Raw genomic sequence first — 19,889 nt, 5'->3', positions numbered from 1 at the left:
AACTGTTTTCAAATATCAAATAAATCACACGTGCACACACACAAACATGCCTTCACAACTGAGTGAAGCCAGGCACGTCCAAATACAGCCACGGTGTTCCAAGCGCCACGGGACATCGGGCACCAGACCCTCGTCTGGGAGAGCCCCAGCCCGTCCAGCTGTGCCCCCAGCCACCCCCACCGCCGCCTGGAGCAGCTCCAGGGCAGGGGGGACCAGTCGTCCCTGCAGCCCCCTGCCCAGCCCGCACCCGGACCATCAGGTATAACACGACGTGCCGGCCGCGAGCACGTGACTTCTCCCCAGCGTCCAGACAGTTTCCGATGCTAACGATGCCAAGTGGGACCCAGGCTGGGGCTGCCCTCTCCGACACGCCCTCGGCCCTCTGGCTCTTAGATCTGGGCTCTCTCCCTCCACATGCGTTGGCTTCCCTCCCTCTTGGGCCCCGAGCTGCCTTCTCTCTCCTTTCTGCCTGGGTTTTTCTGACACCTTCTAGTCAGTGGCCTCTGACCCCTCCTGGCCCCGAGGAGGACAGAGGAGACGCGAGGGAGAGTCCTGGTGAGGGGCAGGGAACGGGCAGTGGCTGCCGCCAGGTGGGGTCCTGGTGCTGCCCAGACCCCGCCCCGGCCTCCAGCGCATCCCCAGCCCGGCCGGGAGGGAGGGAGCGCAAGGGGCGCTGGGGGCATCCGTCTTCAAGAGCCAAGGGGGAGGCAGAGGTCGTCGCGGTCCCACTTGCCATCTCAGAAGGGTACTCCATTCACGGAGCAGAAACGGGGCTGGAAAGGCTGCAGAGCTCTGCAACCCGCAGCGCTGCCCCGTGCACACGACTGTCCTCTGACCGTGGCCGTCTGGTCGCCAGGAGGGTGATCACCTTTGCGACAAGTCGGCTCCGGCACTGGTCTACGGAGACCGCAGGGGCAGTGGGAGGGCGGAGGGTGGGGTGTGGGGTCAGACTGCGGGGGACGGAGGGCATCACGGGGCCGGAGAGGAAGCGGGAGGGTCTCGTGGCGAGAACATAGGCCAGCAGCCGCTCACCAGGGGGCCCGAGTCCGCATCCTCTGCAGCACGTTTGAGCCCCAGGAGCCCGGCTGGGGCGGGGGGTGTCTGGGGCCTGAGGGCTCTGAGCAGCTGCCAAGGACTTTAAAACCTTCACGAGCACCTGGCGTGGCCCAGCCTTACTCGGGGTTTCAGGGACCGGCTGTCACTCAGTGGTACTCTTACACTGTCGACATTGTTGTTAAGGTGACCAGGGTCCCTCCTCGGGCCTGTGGCAAGGCAGGGGCCCGCCCGGCTCGCCCGACACGGACCCGGTGCACAGAGACAGCCCTCACGGCCCACCTGCCCCTCCCCCCCCGACTCTCCTCTTGGTCTAGGAGACCGAGGAGGGGGTGGGAGGGGTGGACGCATCCCGCTCCCCGAGTGGGGGCTGTGTGACTCCGGGCAAGTGCATCCGCTCTCTGAGCTTCAGTCACCTCGTCTCCAAAACGAGGGAGCTGACCCTGATCTCTAAGGCCCTGTACAGTTTTCCCAGCCTTGATTCCAGAACTTGCACGTGGGAGTTGATCACTGGGAACTGGCGGGCAGAAAAAACGGGCTTTCCAGATGGAGCACATGCCCCCACCCCACCCTGAATAACCTCCGTTAATGCTAATAAATGCTGGGACCTGAAAAGCACCCCAAACACGGCCACCACTCCAAGCGGGATGTGCGAGGCCCGCTTCCCGCAGCGCCCGGCCTCCGGGTGCCTGCTGCCAGACCGAGCTGCTCCCGGCCTCCCACGCGCTCTCCAGTAACACTCGCCCAGCCAGGGGTCTTGCTCTCAGGTCTGTAACCAAACGTAGACCTGAAACCAAACCAGTGACATGAGACTGGCCCAGAGGTGAACCCCAACGGCTCAGCTTTTGGAAGCTCGGTGCCTCTACCAGAGCACGTGGTTTGGGCTGCACCCCATCCAGACGCTCCTCCCCGCCCTCGCCACCCCCACACTCCACTCCTAGGGGCCATGGCTCTCGGGGGGCACCCAGAGAAAGAGGGGAGTTTGGAATCAGACAGATCTCGGCTTGAGTCTCAGCTCTCTCCTGCTGAGCTGTGTGACCTTCACGCAGCTTAACCTCTCTGAGCTCAGCTTCCTCACCAGTAAGTATAAGGAGTCAAGATGCAGTAGCATAAGGCTAAACAGGACTCATCTTACTAAAAGCCAACCCTGTCCCTCGGGGTGGCCGGGACAGACAGGCACTACACCCTCCGCCCCAGACGCTGGCCGTGCCCGGTGCCCCCCCGCTACCCGCCCCCACCCCCTCCAGAGCACAGCTGGGCCGCCTGTCCCGAAGAGAACCCCCCACCCTAGTGACATCCTGCCCCTCGGTGTCTCGTCCGCCGCCTTGAACACAACGGCCCAGGCCAGGGTCACACGACACCCCAGCCGCGGGGAGACACAGCTTCCATCCCGCTGGCAGCTTACAATACTTGACCTCACCAGGCTTAAACTGGAAACGAAGGATGATGGAAATCACCGTGCAAGCTCCACGCGACCCGGTCAGGCTCACAGGCCGTGCGACATTTTCACCTGCTTGTTTCAAGGAGACTTTACGTGGAGCCTGAGGATAAATAAAGCCACACCTGGTGCCCTCGGTTCCTGCCATCCGGTCCTCCTTCCACTAACGGGCACACACCCTGTCCTCCTGCGCCTGTCCGGGAGCTGACGGAGAACGCGGGGTGAGGGCTGGGGCCCGGGCGCCCCGGCCCGAGTCTCCTTTCAGAGGTGAGGGCTCGGGCTCAGAGGTCCCACAGCCCGGTCGAGGCCAAGTCAGAACTTGAGCCCAAGCCTCCAGGCTCCCGTGGGCTGTCTCCACGGAGCCAGGCTAAATCACAGGGAAGACCCCGCTCTAACCACTGCCCTTCCCACAGCAGAGGCCCCGCTCGGGGGGCTCGGTAACGACCCCCAGGATGCCCACCTCCTAGTCCCCGGAAACGGCAGATGTGTGACCACAGCGGGCAAAGGACACCCGGCAGGCGTTCACTCCTGCGGCGGCTCCTACGACGGGGCGCTGCTACCCCGATGGGTCAGGTGGGCGGGGTGTCATCGTCACGGGGGGCCCTCGCACGAGACAGGAGGGGAGCGGAGAAGGGAGGACCGCCGGCTCTGCTCGTGGGGGGCGGGCCACGGGCCACAGCAAAGGCCAAGAAGCTGCTTCCCCCCCTGCAGACGCCAGGAGGGACGGAGCCCCTCTCGGACCTCGGGCCTCCAGAGTCACGTTTAAGCTGCTCGATTTACGGTCACTTCTTAGAGCAGCAACAGCACCTCGCTCCCGGAAAACCATCTCGGCTGAAAGAGCAGGAAGAGGGCCGAGCAGAGTAGTCTTGGTCATGCGGCCAGCGGAGGTGAGTCAGCCCGACACCTGGGACTCCGTGGGGGAGCCCCTGGTGCCCTCGCCTCTGCTGCGCCGCACGGTCTGGCCACCTCTGCAGAAGCAGGCCTACGCCAGGCGTCTGGGGTGTGGGCGGAACAGAAACAAAAATCTCCAGGTTGGGTGAAAACACGGACAAATGACTTGAGTGGATATTCTCCAAAGAAGACACACGAGTGGCCAGTCAGACGTGGACAGCAGCTCAGCCTCACTGGTGGTCAGAGAAACGCCAGCCAAACCGCAGCGACACGCCACCTCGTACCCGTTAGGACGGCCACCGTCAAAGCCCAGAAAACGTCGAGTGTCGGTGACGACGTGGAGGAACTAGAACCCTCGTGCTGGTGTTACTGCAAAACGGCGCAACCACTGTGGGAAACGTACGGAGAGGCCTCAAAAAACAGAAGAGGAACTATCACGCGACCCAGCGGCCCCACCCCTGGGTCTGCACCTGAAAGAACCGGAAGCAGGGCCTCAAAGAGACACGCGCACCCCGCGTTCAGGGCAGCACCGCTCACGGCAGCCAAGACGCGGAGGCCACCCGAGTGTCCGGAGCATGACCACACAAGCAGGACACAGTGTAGCCACACAGCGGACACGACTCAGCCTTAAAAAGGGAGGAAACCCAGGCTGTAACACGGACGAACCGCGAGGGTCGCGCTGGGCGAAGCAAGCCAGACACAGGAAGACGACAGCTGTACGACCCCCCTTCTGTGCGCCTCCCGGAGCGTCAACTTCAGGGACACGGGAGGTAGCGGGGCAGTTCCCGGGGCCCGGGGTGGGGAGCTGTCATTTAATGGGGGCAGAGTTTCCATTTCTCAAGATGAAGACGCTCTTACTCTCCACACGCTCATACGTCACTTCTCCGCCCCCGCCACTGGCATTAAGCCCGCTAAACCGCTCGGGAGCCCAGAACCGGAGGCAGAAGGGCCAGCGGGAGCGGCGACTTCAGTTCGGTCAGACTCTGAAGTGCAGAGTCTCAGAGCCCCAGGACCCCCGGAGGCGAGCGCAGGGGCCCAGGCACCCTACGTCCCCGCATGGGGCGTCTCCTGGGCTCGTGTGACAGCACGGTGAGGGCGCGCTCCCGGGTCCGCCCGCGCATCGGGGCCCGCCGACGACGCCCCGACTCTGCAACCCCTCGCAGCGGCCACCTCAACCAGCGCTGCAAACCCAAATCCAGCCCCCGGCTGCTGCCGGCAGACCTGACACAGCTGCGGCCCGCGTGAGGGTAGCAGGGGTGCTTCTCCTCGTCTGCAAGCCCACGCCAGCCCCGGGCCCTTGTCACGGAAGAGAAGGTCAGACGGGGCACCTCCGGAAATTCCTGCTTAAAAACGCTAGTTAATACCCACAGAGCGTTCACTCTGGGCCAGACCCCGGTCTCACACCTCTGCCGGCATTCAGGTATGCCACGCACAGGCAAGCAAGCACCGTGACTACGCCCACCTCCCAGGTGAGCAGACTGAGGCACAGAGGCGCTAACGCGTGCAAGGTCCCCCACCGAGCAGCCCGGCTGCCGACCACCTCGCTCAGGCCTCTCCCGTTAGGCCCCTGGCCTGAAGGTGCTCGTGTCCAGCCTCCCCCCACCCCCGACCCCCCAGCCCAGCAGGGGACACCCCGCAGGCCTCACCGGGAGAGGCTCGCGAGTTTAAGGAGCTGTTTCTAAGAAGCAGTGTTCGCAGAGAGCTGCGCGTCTCGAGGCAAGAACCAGGGAACCAAGAGAAACACCGCTCCCAGGAGCGTAAGGCACTTACGTTTTCTAAGCCTGTTGGAAACGTGAATGCCGTCTCGGCCACACCCCCTGAAAACCCACCTCCACTCAGCAGGCAGGCAGGCCGCCCAGAGACGGGGAGAGCCCTGCGGAGCGCGCCACCGAACAGGTGACGGGACTCAGGCGTCACAGCCCCGAACGCTTGCCAGACGAGACCCGTTTCGCTTAGGAAGCCGTCGGGGAGCACCGCCCAGAGGCCGGCGCTCTGACTGCGAGCGCCTGGCGGAAGGGCTGCGAGGCAAAAGCACAGCGCTCGCCTTTCTTTTTTTTTTAAAGAATCACAGAACAGGGAGGGGAAGATTCTGAGCTGCCGCCCCACCACCTCCTGCGCCAGCAGGTCCCTTGGGGGAGACAGGCTCTGCCACTGCCCGCGTTTCCCAGGAAAGCCCGCGACCCCGCCTCCCTCGGGAGCCCATCCCCCATCCCGGAACTCTGGAATTCCCGGGTTCGTCCTTCGGCTCTAACCTAAAACTCCCACGGTAACATGTGAGCCACTTCCTTCTTGTTCAGAGAAACAAACGAACATCTCCTCTGGCGTCATGACCTTCCGACACTTTTTAACCACCTTTTCACCTAAAGACTGGCCCTTCCCTGCAGGCTTGTCTCCTTCCGGACGCACAGCACCACCGAAGCCCTGTTTTCCAATTTCCTACCTGCCTTACGGCTCTCGCGGCTGCCTTCACGTTCTCTAATTATCTCTAAAAACACTTTCAATCCATACCTAGGACTCAGAGGAAGGACTTCGAAGCACCAGGCATTTGACAGGACTCTCCGTCGTGTTGGGACTTGGACTAAGGCGGGCTCTCCTCCAAGGAGCACACATGGTGATGGCAGGCAGGTACCAGGATCAGATGGTCCCATCCCAGACACGTGAGCAAGGCAGGGAGGGTTGCTAGGAGACCGCAGAGACGGGGAGTCAAGTCCAGCCAAGTCGGCAAGCAGAGAGGAGGCGGGCACGACGGACCAGAGGGTTTAGAGAAGGGAAGGCAAAGAGCACGAAGCCAACCCCGGGCCGGGAGACAGACGAGCAAGGGGCTTGGAGCACAGGAAGGGCCCGGACACGCAGGGCTCGGCAGTGTGGCCCGGGACACACGGGGTCAGAAGTGGACCCGAGAGTGTGGCAGGAACCCTTCATGCACCAGCATCTCCTGGGTCACAGCCAGCCCAGTTGCCAGCCTCCCTGGCAGTTGGACATGGCCTTGTGACTAAGTCCTGGCCAATGAAACGTGAACGGAAGTCATGGGCACCGCGCGCAGTCCCGGCCGGGAGAGCCTCCCACACATCACGCTCTGTGTTCCCATCTGCAGTCCTCCCTTTGCCACACGTCAGCTGAACAGAGGGGACTCTGACAGCCTTCACGAGGGCAGAGCACAGGGTGAGAGGGCCTGGGTCACCGACTCCCCTTGTGGAAGGCCACCTGGCCCGGAGCGCCTGCATCGTGACACACCGAGAAGGACTTGGTGTGTCCAGCAGTGAGGTTCGGGGCTGCCTCCTCACTAACACGGGCTCAGGGGAAGGAACCCGTGACCAAGCGTAAAAATGGGGCCAAACTGGCCCGGGGTGGAGGACAAATCAGATGATTGGGAGATGCCAAAGTATTCTTTTCGTTTTTTAATAGGGTTGCAAGGCCAGTGACTCAAAGGGACGCCAGACACAGAGCCTCAGAGCATGCTAAGCACGAGGCGGACATCCGCTCGGTCCAGGTGAAACCGGGAGCGGCGTGTCCGGCCACCCCTCCCCGTCTGCTCAGAAGCCCGGAGCACCTTCAGGTCCATGCCTGGAGCTGGGTGTAGCTGCAACTGCCGCGAGAACCCAGTCGCTGCCCAGAAGGGCCCCGGCCCAGCGGGGGAGGCAGACACGCAGCTCCTCCGGCACGTGACGCTGTGTCTCGTGGGCCTGCCCGGAGCGTCTGGGCAGCTCTGGAAAGGGGCCCCTCACGCGTCTGGAGCGGCTCGGGAAGGGCCCCCAGGAGGGGATGCTCGAAGGAGCCTATTGACTAGAAAGCGCGAAAAGGCACTCCTGGCCCAAGGAGCCGCACATGCCGAGTGCAGGTGAATACACTGCTCTTGGGAGCCCGCGGCAGGCGGCACATCTGAAGCGCGGGGCTGGGAGCAGGAGCGGGAGGAGAGCAGGCCGCTGCGGCAGGTGAAGGCCGGGCTGGGACGTCCGGCATCGTTCGCGGCCAGCGGGGAGCCAGCACAGAGGGCTCAGGGCAGTGAAACGGCATGGACCGGTCCTGCCTCTGCTTCCCGGCGACACAGGAGGGTAAACGAGGAGGGGCTGGAGAATCCAGTCCACAGGCCCTGACAGGCACATGTGAGGCCGATGAGACTCCGAGGGTGGGTATGAAATATCATGAAGGAGGATCCCTGAGACCCAACGACTGACTTCACTGTGGAGCGAGGAGAAAACTGAGACGCAGAGGATGGGTCCCAGGACCTGGCGAAGCCAACGTGGCGGCACCATCGCTGACGCAGTGATCACAGAAAGGGACACAGGTTTGAGGGGGCAAGAGAGAACGAACTGACTCTGAAAACTGGAAACACTCTAGGCCCGTCCAGCAGCAAAGTGACAGGTGAACTTGAGACAGCAGGTGGGCTGGAGAGGTTAGTCTGAAAGTCGTGATCATGTCAGTGGTGGGTTCAGCGACGCGTGGGTTTTCTTGGCCTATAGAAAGGTAAGCGGCGGAGCCAGAAACAGGACTTACATCGCCCGTGCGGAAGGTGCACGGGTGGCTCGGTAGCTGGCTGATGCACAGAGGCCTTGCTGCCTGCACAGATGTCTGGAGCGCCGACTCACAGACGCGCTCAAGCTAGGAAGGTCTCTACTGACGTGACCCTGGGCTCTGTCTTTGGCTCCAGATTTTTAAACACTGAATTAAAAATATGGACAAAGACAAATTTGTCAGTCGTGCTGCTGACACGAATCTGGGCGGAATTGCTGGCGAGCTAGAAGGCTGAACCAGGATTCGAATGACCTTAATCCACTGAAACTACGGGAACTTGTTTGGAGACCTGTCCACACTGACAGGATGAAACACAATATGAATGACTATTATAAAGTATGGTGCTTACATGAGAGAACGTCACTGCCTCGACAGAAGGCGGGGGCGGGGGGCTGGCTCATCAGCAGTTTATACGCCGAAGACCCTCGGGGCTGAGCAGGCTGTAACTCAACGTGAGTCTGCAGCGAGCACAGCTGCCAAGGAAAAGCAACCTTCCTCCTTCATCTGCACTCGGAGCCCAGCGTGAGGGGGCAGCAGGCTGAGCCCTCGGCTGAAGCCTGTGTCCCTCTGGGCAACAGACTCCACGAAGGACACCGGCAGAGTGCAGATGACCAGAAGAAGGGGAAGGGCGACGACAAACCACAGGAGAAATGGGAGAAGAAAGTAGGGCCAGAATCTCGGAAAACATGCTTAGAAGGAAGGAACACGGGCAGAAATCCAGGCGGCAAAACAACAGCAAATGCACCTCGTCCGCTCCAGGTGGGAGAGTCGGGGGCACAGCCGAGTCACAGGGCGGCAGGTTTCAACTCCACCTTTATCTCAGAGGATGAAGGCTATTCAAAACTGGAATGACTGCTTTGCAAGTCCGTGAGGCCCCCCTTCCTGGAATCACCAGGACAGAAATTAGATGCCCACCTGCTCAGGAGAGAGAGAGAGATGCCTGCAGTGGGCGGGCGGCTGGGCTCGATCGGTGGTGGTTCCTAAGCTTCTGGACTGCAAGGACCAGTGATGCCTTCTTAAAATTCGCTGTCTGAGCCATTTTCCAAAAATCAGCCACCATCTACTATCACCATCATTTCGTAAAAGAAAAGACAGAAGAAAAGAAAAAAAAAGGAGACACTAATGAACTCATCTACAAAACAGAAACAGACTCATAGATGTAAACAAACTTATGGTAATCGGGGGAAAGGGGGTGGGAACAGATAAACTGGGAGTTCGAGATGTGCAAATACTGCTGTACATAAAACAGGTAAAAAACAAGTTTCTGCTGCGCAGCACAGGGAGCTATATTCAATACCTTGCAGGAACTATAATGAAACAGAATCTATGTGCGTATATGCGTGACTGAGACACTTTGCTGTAGTGCACCGGACGCCGGCACATTGTAACTGACTATACTTCAATTAAAAATACAGTCATTTACTCCCCAAGAGCAGGGCTGATATTGTCTCAGCATGAAGGACAGTCTTTTACACGGAATAAACTTAAGTGTCCGGAAGACACACCTTGTTTTTCTCACTGTGGGAGGGCCAGAGGGACCCCCTTGGTCACGACGCCGCTGGCCGGTTCGCTGGCAGCCCAGCGCTCGGCGCCCGACGAGCACCTGCCGGCTGAGGGGCAGGGTGAGCGCGTGCATTTATGACACAGCCCGGCCCCCACGGCGGCCCGAGAGCGTCTCCGCCTCATCGTCAGTCAGCGCGCACTGACAGCTCTCGTGGCTCCTGGCACTGAAACGCGGGGCAGCAAGCGCCCCTGCCTGCCCCGTCCACTCTCCAAGCACCGAGAGTAGCAGTGCCCGATAGCCACGCTGGGCTTTAAGGTTTCAGAACAGTTTCCCGTGCTGTCACCTCACTCAGTTCTCCTGACAACGTGGAGACTGCTGCCCTGAATCTACAGCTGGAGAAACTGAGGACTCGGGCTGTCCCGCAGCCACCTCTGAGATGCGAGAGGGAGAACAGGGGCCCAGCTGGCCACCCCGCAAGGAGATGGGGCACCCGCCTGCCTCCAGCCAGCACCCTCGGGAAGGGTAACCTGCCCCCGCCGCCCTGGTGAAATCGAGACACTCTGTCTGAGCCACAGAATCACAGGACGTGGCTCAGCACCACAGCTGCCCCGGAACCCACGGCCAGGGTCTCCTGGGGGGAGCAGAGGGCTGGGAGGGTCCCTGGCTTCCATCGGCAGCAAGCACGAGGCTGTCTGCCTCCAGGGCACCATCCGTCCCCCAGGCCCGCGAGCAGGGCAGTGCAGGCCCCCCGGAGAGGGAGACGGATTGGATCTCAGGTCCACCCAGACGCACCAGAACAAAACCCTCACAAGGATGACGCAGTGAGTGAGACACCAGAAGCAGGGACCTAATGCACATCACACAGACACTAACCTAACGTGACCCAGGGCCCCCGTCCTTCCGTGAGCAAGCCGGGCGGCGTGCCGCAGCTGAGGGGCTGTCACGGCCTCAGAGCAACCGGCGATCTGGGGAACCAAACAGCAAGCCCACGATCTGAACCAGCCTAAGGGGCAAAACGCAACAGCAACTCCCTCCACAGAGACAAGCAGTTAACTTGGTATGCACAAGCAGAGGCGGGGGGGGGGGGGGCTCATGCAGACCTGAGAAGACGGAGCCGCTCCCCTCGAGGGCAGACACCAGGACTCCGAGAACAAGGGCATCCCGGCACCCTTCTGGAGCCTGTCGCTGGAACAGGGCCCCGGGGGCCGGTTTTCCGGCTGCCACCTCCCCGGGAAAGAGGCCTGAGCTCCGAGACCACAGAGCAGCAGGCGGGGCAGCTGGGCAGGCGGGTCCGGGCTCAGGAGCAGGCGCAGTGGCCGGTGGTGGGCATCCCACGCAGGTGGCTGGGCGGGCGTGCTGGGGCGGGCGCTCTGAATGCCACCATCCTCACAGCACATCTGGCAGCACAGGGCCAGGACGCCGTCCAGGCAAACGCTGGGGCAAGACTGCGCCCCGGCTGGAGAAACCAAGACGGAGAGCCGGGACTCTGCCGGCCTGCGGCCCGCGGTGAAAACACGGGCCGGGCATCAGGCCTGCAGGGCGCCTGCCACCGGGAGACCAGAGATTGTGACGGGGCCAACAGGTGCCCATTTACAGGAAGTGCAGCAAGTCACCTGCCCGGGGAGGCAACCAACCAGGGAAGGGCCCTGCGGGAGGCGGGGGCCGAAGTGAGAGGATCCAGGTGGCGCCGGCCCGATGCCGCGACGTGGGCCGGCTGTTGACCTCGGCAGGGTCGGCTGGGGCACGTTCACCCACCACAGCCTGGTGCCGGACGCTCCTTTGAGGGGATGGGGGTCCGAGGGTGACCACAGCCCGGCCTCCTCCCCTCACAGAACGGGAGGCCATCCCCACCCCCGGGAACCGCTCCCCCGCGGCTGCCGCGAGCTCAAGAACTCAGTGCACGGAACGTTGTTCTAGCCGCCGGGATGGGTGTCCAGAGTCAACGTCTGCACATCTCTCTTTCTGTTTTGCATTATGAAGGATTTCAAAAGGGAGTTCATCATGCCTCTGAGCAATAACAACACCTTAGAAGGCGTTCAGGCCTGGTCTCTGCACCTGCCCCACCTGCCGCTGATCTTCCACCGCAGTGCTGGTCGGTGCTTAGAGCCACCTCGTCCTCAAATCGCCCTAAACCTCAGTCTTCTTTTAAAGACAAGAAACAGCGAATGCTTCTTTATTAAGCGTGCGTCTTGGTGGCTCTCTCCGCCGCGATCACTTTAGAGGTAACAGCCCTCAGTCTTTGTCTGCAGGGAAAATGTCTCTTCATCCCGACTGCCGAATGCTAACGAGCCTGGCACAGGAGTCTCGCTGGGGAGCACCGAGCGCTCTGAAGCTACCACTTCATTGTCTCCCGAACGCGATGGTGGTGCAGATGACGTGCGCTGTCATCTGTCTTTCCCCACTGCTTGCTTTCAGGATTTTCTCACCTTCTTCGACTTTCCAGCAGTTTTCCACACTGAGCACCCCGGATGGGCTGCAAATCACCGTAGCGCACACTCACCACGCGGCTGCAACCCAGGAGCCAGAACCTTCCTTCCGTTTTAGGACGTTCTCGGCATTGTCTTCCAAAATGGCGCCTTCTCACCGTTCCCTGCTGTCCCCCAGCCGCTCAGACACACGTCGAGCCTTTTCCTCCTGTCTCCCGGCTTTCAGCTGCTCTTCACGCATTCGATCCTTTCTCTCTCAGAGCTGAACTCGGCCCGCTGCCCGGGGCCTAACTTCCGGTCAGAGGTTGCATCTCCCGCGCCGTCTGTGCTGGCACGCCGCCCGCTCCACGGAGCTCTACTTCGACGGCTGCTCCTTAGCTCCCCAAGCACTCCCGGGCCCTCTCCTCAAGCCTTCCCTGTTCTCATAGAGACCTGCTCTTTCATCAGATCTCCTTCTTCTTTTATCTCTTCGACTATTATAAACAGATTTGCTGTCGGGTCCCCCAGCCATCCTGTGAATATCCGAGACCTGGTTCTGTGTGTGGTAACAACACAACACACCCAATGTACACGGTAACCACTGTTACACGTACGGTTCGGGACTGTTAACTACACGCACGCTGCCGTGAGCCCAGGGCTTTCTCATCCTGCGAAAAGGACATCCTGTCCCGAGCAAACCCCACCCCCTCTTACCTTCTCCCCGCCGCCCTGGGCAGACACCGCGCCGGTTTGTTTCTGAGCCTTTGACCATGTTAGACCCCTCGTTTAAGTGGCGTCACACAGTCTTTGTCGTTTGTGTCTGGTTTATTTCACTCAGCATAAAGCCCTCAAGACTCACCCGTGTTGTAACTCATGACAGGGCTTCCCTCTTTCTTGAGGCTGAGTGACACCCAGCGCTCGGGCCTGAGCCTGCTCGGCTCTCATGACCAGATACAGCAGCCTGAGTGGCTTAAGCAGCGGGCTGCGTTTGCCCCCAGTTCTGGAGGCTGGAAACCCAAGACCAGGGTGACCGGCCCGTGGCGAGGGCCCCCCTCCTGGCCTGGAGACGGCCCCCTCCTCTGAGCCCTCAGAAGCGCGGAGAGAACAGGACCAGCCCTCTGGGCCTCCTCTTACGAGGGCACTGGCCCCACCACGGGGCTCCACCCCCGGCCCACCTAACCGCGGCCACCCCCGCAGGCTCCACCCCCAGACGCCGCCACAGGGAGGTTAAGGCTTCAACGCACGAACCTGGGTTGGGGGTGACAATTTAGTCCCAGCAGCGTGTACACATCATGGCTTCTTAATCCATTCAGCCACCAATGTCCCAGACAGTTTTCACGTCCACGTTTTAATCCTAACATTCCCGTAGTGAGCAAGCCGCATAGATTCAGACTCCATCCTGTGCGTGGTGCAGGGCAGTCCCTCTTCCTCACGGGTGGCAGAGGAACCCCCAGGACAGACTGCAGACGAGTTCCTCTCGTCTCCCCTTGCTGAACAGGAAGCTCCTGTAGGTTCTGGGCCTTACAGCAGGGCTCCCCTCCTGCTCCCGGCCAAACCGCCCAGGCCAGAGGCCACGCCCGGGGCCTCTCCTCGGACGCCGCGCTCCACGCCTGCTCCAGCTGGTGCCGAGCGCACGGCCCCGGCCCCGCGAACCTCCTCCCGCCGCGGCCAGTCAGAACACGCGCACCGACGGCACAGGGTGGTTTGAGGCTTAAACTACACCACTCCCGGGAAGTTCCTGATTCACGCTTGGCACTCCCTGCAGACTCCACAAACCGTGGCTACGTTTATTTCTAAACTCAGCTCAGCCCGACCAAGCCCAAACCACTGAACTTTCTCTTAAAAAAACTAGTAAAAATTAAAAAGCTGTAATATATAAGCTGGTGTACTTTGAACCGCCCATAAATATCTCTCCATCCTCTTGAAAAAGACAAGAGGAGAAAAAGTGAAACAGAAGAATCATCTAGAACCCAGCGCAAAGTCTGAACCCCAGTACCATTCACACAGGACCCGTCCCCCAGCGTGAGACGCTGCCTGGGGAATCAGCTACTGTCTGATGCACACAGACTGCACGGACCTCTCACCAACCTACGACACACAGAGAGCGCTCGGCCGTCCCCAGATCAGACTCCCCACTGACCGTACAGACACGAGTGTCATTTGTCCCTCCAGTGGGCAACGTGTTGGTGTTATGGTGAACATTGTTCAGCCTCACAGCTGAACGCGACTCTTCAGATGGTTCACAGGACATATACCCCCCCCCGCCCCGGCCGGTGCTGCTGGGTTCCACGGTGGACGGTCCACGCCTCACGTCTCAGTTTCGCTCTCAGTGGACAGAACTGCAGAGCAGAACCCGGGTGCTTCCAACACAGCCTCCTGCACCAAGGCCTTCCCGCCGGGCGGCCCACTTAAGAAGACCTGTTACATAAAGCAGGCCGCGTCTGAACTGAGTCATCCCATGGAAGTCAGCAACAGCCCAGCACTGGTGTGTCTGACTCCAGGATAAATGGGGATCAAACTGGGAAGAAAAGCCAGAGACAAAGCATTTTATGACGGCAAAGTGTCTGGTGCGAGAGATGTAATCACTGCACCGTCCACGTCCCGCGGAAAACCGTTTTGTCTAATGAATGGAAAACACACTTGGAGGGAGGGAGGGAGGGAGGGGGAAAGACATGCGGTCTGTCCCCCAGAGCAGCTGCTGCCACATGAGGTGCGCGGCCGAGAGGGAGCTAAGTGCACCCCTTCACTTACTATGTCCTCCTGGAGCGCATTCAAAGCCGGAACATGAAGGACGTGTAATATCCAGAAGTGAAAACAGCCCCTCTCAAGGCTGCCTGCGAGGCTCTGCCCTAAACTAGGCGGTGGAGCAGGAGGCCACGTCTGCGGCGGGCGGGCTGGGGGGGGCGGGACGCGAGGCGGCCGGGTGGCGGTGCTTCTTCAAATCAGGAGAGGCAGATCCAGGCTGGTCCCGTCTGGCTGCAGCGCAGACAGTGACGATTCCAGCCCGACAAGAGAAGACCCCAGAATAGGTGCTTACAGAGCAGGCCGCCCCGTGTCCCCGGGAAAGGGCCATCGTGTCACCGGATGTCAACCCCAGCGCTTCTGACCGACCCCCTCCCCGACTTTCATCTCTGAGCTAGCAGACAGACACAGACCAGAGCCCTTGGAGATTATTTCTACATATGCCCACCTCTGTCTACGCCGGAGTGGACGCCCTGCCCGCCAGCACTGCACGGCACAGGCAGACCCCTGCGCAGGCCCGCGCACACCCACTCCCCGGGGGACCTGGGCGGAGCACAGCCCAGCCCCTCGGACCCTGGGTCCTGCCGTCCGGAATCTGAGGTCTGGATGAGGCCTTCGCGCTGACGCACGGCCCAGGTGACAGTCTCCTCCTGCTGGGGTGGTCTGGGCAGACCCACGAGCATAAGCTACCAAGAAGACTCTCAAAGCCCAACAACAAACTCTCCAGAATAGAAGAGAAGCAACACGATCACAGCCCAGCTTTCCCAGAGCAAGGGCTCAGAATTCCAGCTCCTCCACCTACTGGCTGTGTGGCCTTAGGCCAATGCCTTAAGCCCTCTGAGCCTCTGTTTTCTCTCCTGTTATATGGGGATGAGCGGAGTTCCTATGTCACGAGCTGGAGGTGAGGAGTCCATGAGACAGTGCATGGGACGCACTCCGCCGCGAGCCACAGGGAGCGAGGGAGAGACCCCTGGCTGTAGAAACGAGGCCTGGAGGCCCGGGCTGGAGGGGGGCAGGGAGAGAAGACATCGGCCATCATGACGCTGAACTGTTTACAGCCGAAGGAATGCACAGCCAGGAGCTGATTTATGTTAAGTCACGGCCTCATGTCCCTGGATGTCTCCATGCCAGCTCCCCCCACCGCCTGCCATTTAAACACACAGCTCGATCTGGGTCCCCCCTTGGGTGTTGGCAGGTTGAAAGGCACTTCCAAAGCCAACCAGCTCGAGAAAGCCAAATACGGCCAAGCTCAGGCCACTGTAGGTGGACCAGGAGGCCGGCGGGCGCCGGGAGGTGGTGAGGGGTGACTCAGACACCAGCTGACGACTCCAGGGTGCGGGTGCCTGTGCGCTGTGTTCCCTTCCAGACAAAACTTTCCAGCCTATAACCCCGAATATTTTCTCGAAGCAGTGGGGTCTAATGCAGCGGCCTGTGGGCACAGGCAGCCTCTCCTGCCAGCGTGGACACTATCCTGAGTCTCGCACCGGCTCCCAGGCTCCGGCCCCCGAGGGAGCAGAGCAACGGGAATCGACTGGATGCAAGTCTCCTCCAGACCCAGAGGAGACTCAGAAAGTCCACGGAACAAAGGAAGGTGCTGGGGACGGGGCCAAGCCCTCGCCCGCTCGGGACGACCAGTCAGACCACCTCTGCCCGGGGATCGAGTGAGAACAAAACGAGGCATGAGGTGTGAAACGTTTCGAAAAACATTTAGAAAGACGGTAAAATGAAAACATGAAGTACCTCCTAGTGACCCCACGAGGAAAGTCAGACCGGAGGTCACAAGCTCTCGGGTGTGACCCACCTTTTAAAGCGTACCCGTGACTTACCAGCCTAGCTGAACAAACGTGAAAATCAGAATTTATAAAATGGGTACTTTTTTTCCCCTTTTTTCCCCTACATTATACCAAACACAAACTTCAACTGATTGTTTTTCACTGAACTGGCTTTGTTTGACAGAACTGACTGGATCACCCGGCTGTATTAACTAGGCCTGACCACCTGTCTGTCTCTCCCAGGCGTGGCCAAGATAGTAGGTGTGCCACACACCTTCCCTCCAGCCCGAGCCCGGGGCAGACATCACCAGTCAGTCCCCGCACTCTGCCCTGCGCTCAGGCTGCAGCCCTGCAGGCGCCACACACGACCTCAGACCTACTTGTCACCTTCGGCTGGACCATCCTTTGCCTGATTTAAAGGGAAGCCACAGGCTCAACGATTTTAGTCTTACTAATTCCTCCTGAACTTGCTGATGCCTGGAATTCCTGGAAAGAAAGACACAGCCTTTCACTTTGCAATGAGACAAAAGGCTGATCAGCAAAGACGTCAGAGAGAACACAAAATGACTTACATTTACACAGAAGTGCAAAGAGTTGATTCCAGCCTCCCTCCGAGCAGGGTCCTCCCGTGGGAGGTCTTCGCCGCATCTCTGAAGGAACCTTCTCCGCGCCCTCGAGACTCCCGGCCTCCGGGGCAGCAGCCCTCACCTCTCTGCCCCACGACTGCCAGCTGGTGTGGGGACTGCGCTGCCCAACCCTGCGGGATCCTGGGCACGACTTACAAGGGAGGGGAGCGCTGAGTCTGGGTAGGTCCCACAGCCGGCAGGAGCACGGGGGGAAGATGGCCGGCAGAGAGGAGCCCAGTGACCAGACACAGCGACTCAGCGCCCGCGTCTTCGTTCACACCGGTTTGCCCCCATCCCCGGGCCGCTCCACTCCCGGCCCAGCTTCTGTTCAAGGAGGTCCTCAACGGGGCCGGCGCGCCGTCCGCACGGTGGGGCTCTGGGGAAGCTGAGCGAGACGTCCAGAGTCCAGGGAGCCTGCTCCCTCCTCGAGCGAGTGTGCGGCCGCCGCTGAGCAGGCCCAGGTGACTCGGCCAGAGGCCCCCCGGAGCCCCGGGCAGGGTGGACAGCCATCCTCGCCGCCGCTTCCTCCCTGGGCCTCTGGGACCCAGCGGACGCGTGGCACTCGGCTCTCGGTGTCCGTTCTGTGTTTGTGCTGCCGTCAGGCGGCTGCCACGGCGCCAGCGCACGGAGGCACTCACCACACACTGACTGACTGATTGACTGACAGTCCGTCCCTCAGAGAAGACAGAACAGCAAGCCACCATGACTCACCTGGTCTGTGCCTCACGTACCTGCTGTACCTAACAGACACCGAATGCACAGGTACACGTTGTAACGCTCACCCAGCACAGCCTGTCTACCTGTGACCTCAAAACAAAGGAACCTCGCTAACATCCTGCAAGTTTAAAACACTCTGAACAAGCAAATCCCGGAGGACAGACTGGCGACCCTCCGGTGACAGTTAAAGGAGGGAAACCCTCCAGCCTCATCACGTCACACGGGGCCCTGAGAGTCTCCCCTCAGAAGTACAGTTTTACTAAACGAGCAGCTCCAGGGAGAATTATTTCACAAGTGGGGCAGGGGTATGTTTATAATAAGCCCTTCCGTGTACGTGTGATAATGAAATAACGGACATGAAAGAGCATTTAAGAGAAAGGGTAAAATGAGAAAGATGGATACATGTTTTAGTAGGAGTTTCAGAAGAATAAAACAGCACGACTGGGGGAAGAGCAATATTCGAAAATGACTGAGGATTTCCTAGAACTTGCGATGAAATGAATCCTCAGACTGAAGTACCCACCAAGTCACAAGCGAGGTTTTTTTTAAAAGTCAGGGCATTAACACAACACTGTGGAACTGCCCAAGACTGAAGATGAAGTGGGTGTGTTTCAAAAGTCAGAGCTACGAGCAGGGCTTACAGCAGGCTTCTCGCCAGCACCGGCGAAGGCCAGAAAACAGCGGGGTATCTTCAAATTGCCGAAGGACGGGGAGGGCCCGCCACAGACTGCGGCCCCCCACCACAAACACGTGCTCCTGTGCTAAGGAAAGAAATCCCGAGGGAAGGGAAGGGATGCAGGACGCCATAACCGTTCTTCACAAAAAGTTTCCTAGACGGGGGTGTGTCTTCTCAGTCACACACACTGCGTGGAAGACAGAGCACCCCAGTCCGAGCCCCCCATCACTCGCACACCGGCTAAGGAGATGCAGGGCGCCCCCAGGCCTTGAACACCCAGAGCCTCTTCACTGCTTTTTTTAAAATCACAGGGCAGGGCTGTTCCACACTCCCTGCCCTCCCCCAGGACATTCCTTCCGGCGGAAAGCTGAGGTCAGACCGGCTTCTTAAGCGCTGGCGTCTACACCGCCATCTCCCCGTGCACTGACCGTACACACAGGTTTCTCCTGCTGTCTTTCGAGTAATTCCCTTGCAATATTCAAGTTGTGGTCACTGACAAATGGGTTGAAAAGGATAAATAGATTCTTAATCGGGGGATGGGAGAACTGGACACAGGTCCTCGGACAAGGGGAAGGTGAGTGATTCAACAAAATGCCAGAGCAAGAGGCAGAGGTCACCTACGCACGGGTCACCCGGCGCCCGGACGCCTGCAGCCGGCCGGCCCGCCATCTGCCAGGGGTCTCAGGGAACGTCCACCACTCCCTCTGCTGCCTGCTGCTTCTCACGTACACGAGTGCACACCACAGGCAGAGCCTTGTCAGGGAACTTGTAAGCATTCGGCCCCGAGTGGCAAAGGAACCCCTCCCTAAGTGTCTCTGGTTTAGTTTCTGTTCGGTTACTTCTGGGCCTGCACACACGAGCAGAGACCTTTACTGCCATTCTGTCCTCTGCCATTTGATCATTTTATCCTTTCAAACAGACCACGACGCAACTGTAACCACGCAGGAGGCAAGGCCTGGCCCATCCACGGCCAGGTGCGCGTGAAGGAGGCTCCATGCCGGGGTGTCTGTGCCTGTCCCGAGAAGAGCCGTGTCCGTCTCTCGGGATGCAGGCCCGCTCCGTCCCTTCCCCCACCTCAAGGGCACTTGGTTCTGGTCATTTTCTCTTGGAGAGTTTCCTCCCTCCTCCTCCACTCTACCACAGCCAAGTCAAGCTCCAAAGGTCCGTGCCTGGGCCCCGTCATCTGGAGAGACACAGCTGACACTCTGCCCAGGTCTCCCTGGAGTTGGGGGTGGGAACCAGAGCACCCCACCGGCCAGACCTGGCAAGATACCGGGTGGAGGTCAGCAGTGCCCTCCAGGCTCCGGGGAATAAGGCCAAGCTCTGCAGGCAGAAATCCAGATGGGGCCACCCCAGGTGTCATGGAGCCAGTCCCCAGGGGCCATCGCAGAACGTCACTTCTGGGCAGGCCGACAGCACCTGGGCTGTTTCTCCAGCCAAAAACGGCAACAAAAGTGGCTTCCAGGCAAAGGCCTCGCCTTCCCCGAGTTATCCCACCCAAAAGTCAGGTCCATCTGAAGTGGAAGAGGTGGCGGGTGGGTACAGCAGCTGGA

The 19,889-nt window shown here is 60.1% G+C and overlaps 1 protein-coding gene across 3 annotated transcripts in view; it reads right to left on the bottom strand.

Annotated features, from left to right (window-relative positions):
- The window catches only part of CACNA1C (calcium voltage-gated channel subunit alpha1 C), a 360,468-nt gene that overhangs the window by 327,452 nt on the left and 13,127 nt on the right, over nt 1–19,889 (bottom strand). For 2 of the 3 annotated variants that reach the window (XM_072954552.1, XM_072954551.1), the window contains exon 1: nt 16,890–17,686. The exons of the other annotated variant lie outside the window; for it this stretch is intronic. In XM_072954552.1, the coding sequence (XP_072810653.1) occupies nt 16,890–16,965 (76 nt within the window). In that variant the 5' untranslated portion in view covers nt 16,966–17,686. Of the gene's footprint in view, nt 1–16,889; nt 17,687–19,889 lie in introns of those variants that run through there. 3 annotated transcript variants of the gene reach the window in all.

Source organism: Vicugna pacos, chromosome 34 (genome assembly GCF_048564905.1).
Source record: "Vicugna pacos chromosome 34, VicPac4, whole genome shotgun sequence".
Classification (NCBI taxonomy): Eukaryota; Metazoa; Chordata; class Mammalia; order Artiodactyla; family Camelidae; genus Vicugna; species Vicugna pacos.
The sequence above is the reverse complement of the archived record's forward strand: the minus strand, read 5'-3'. Positions and strand labels throughout refer to the sequence as shown.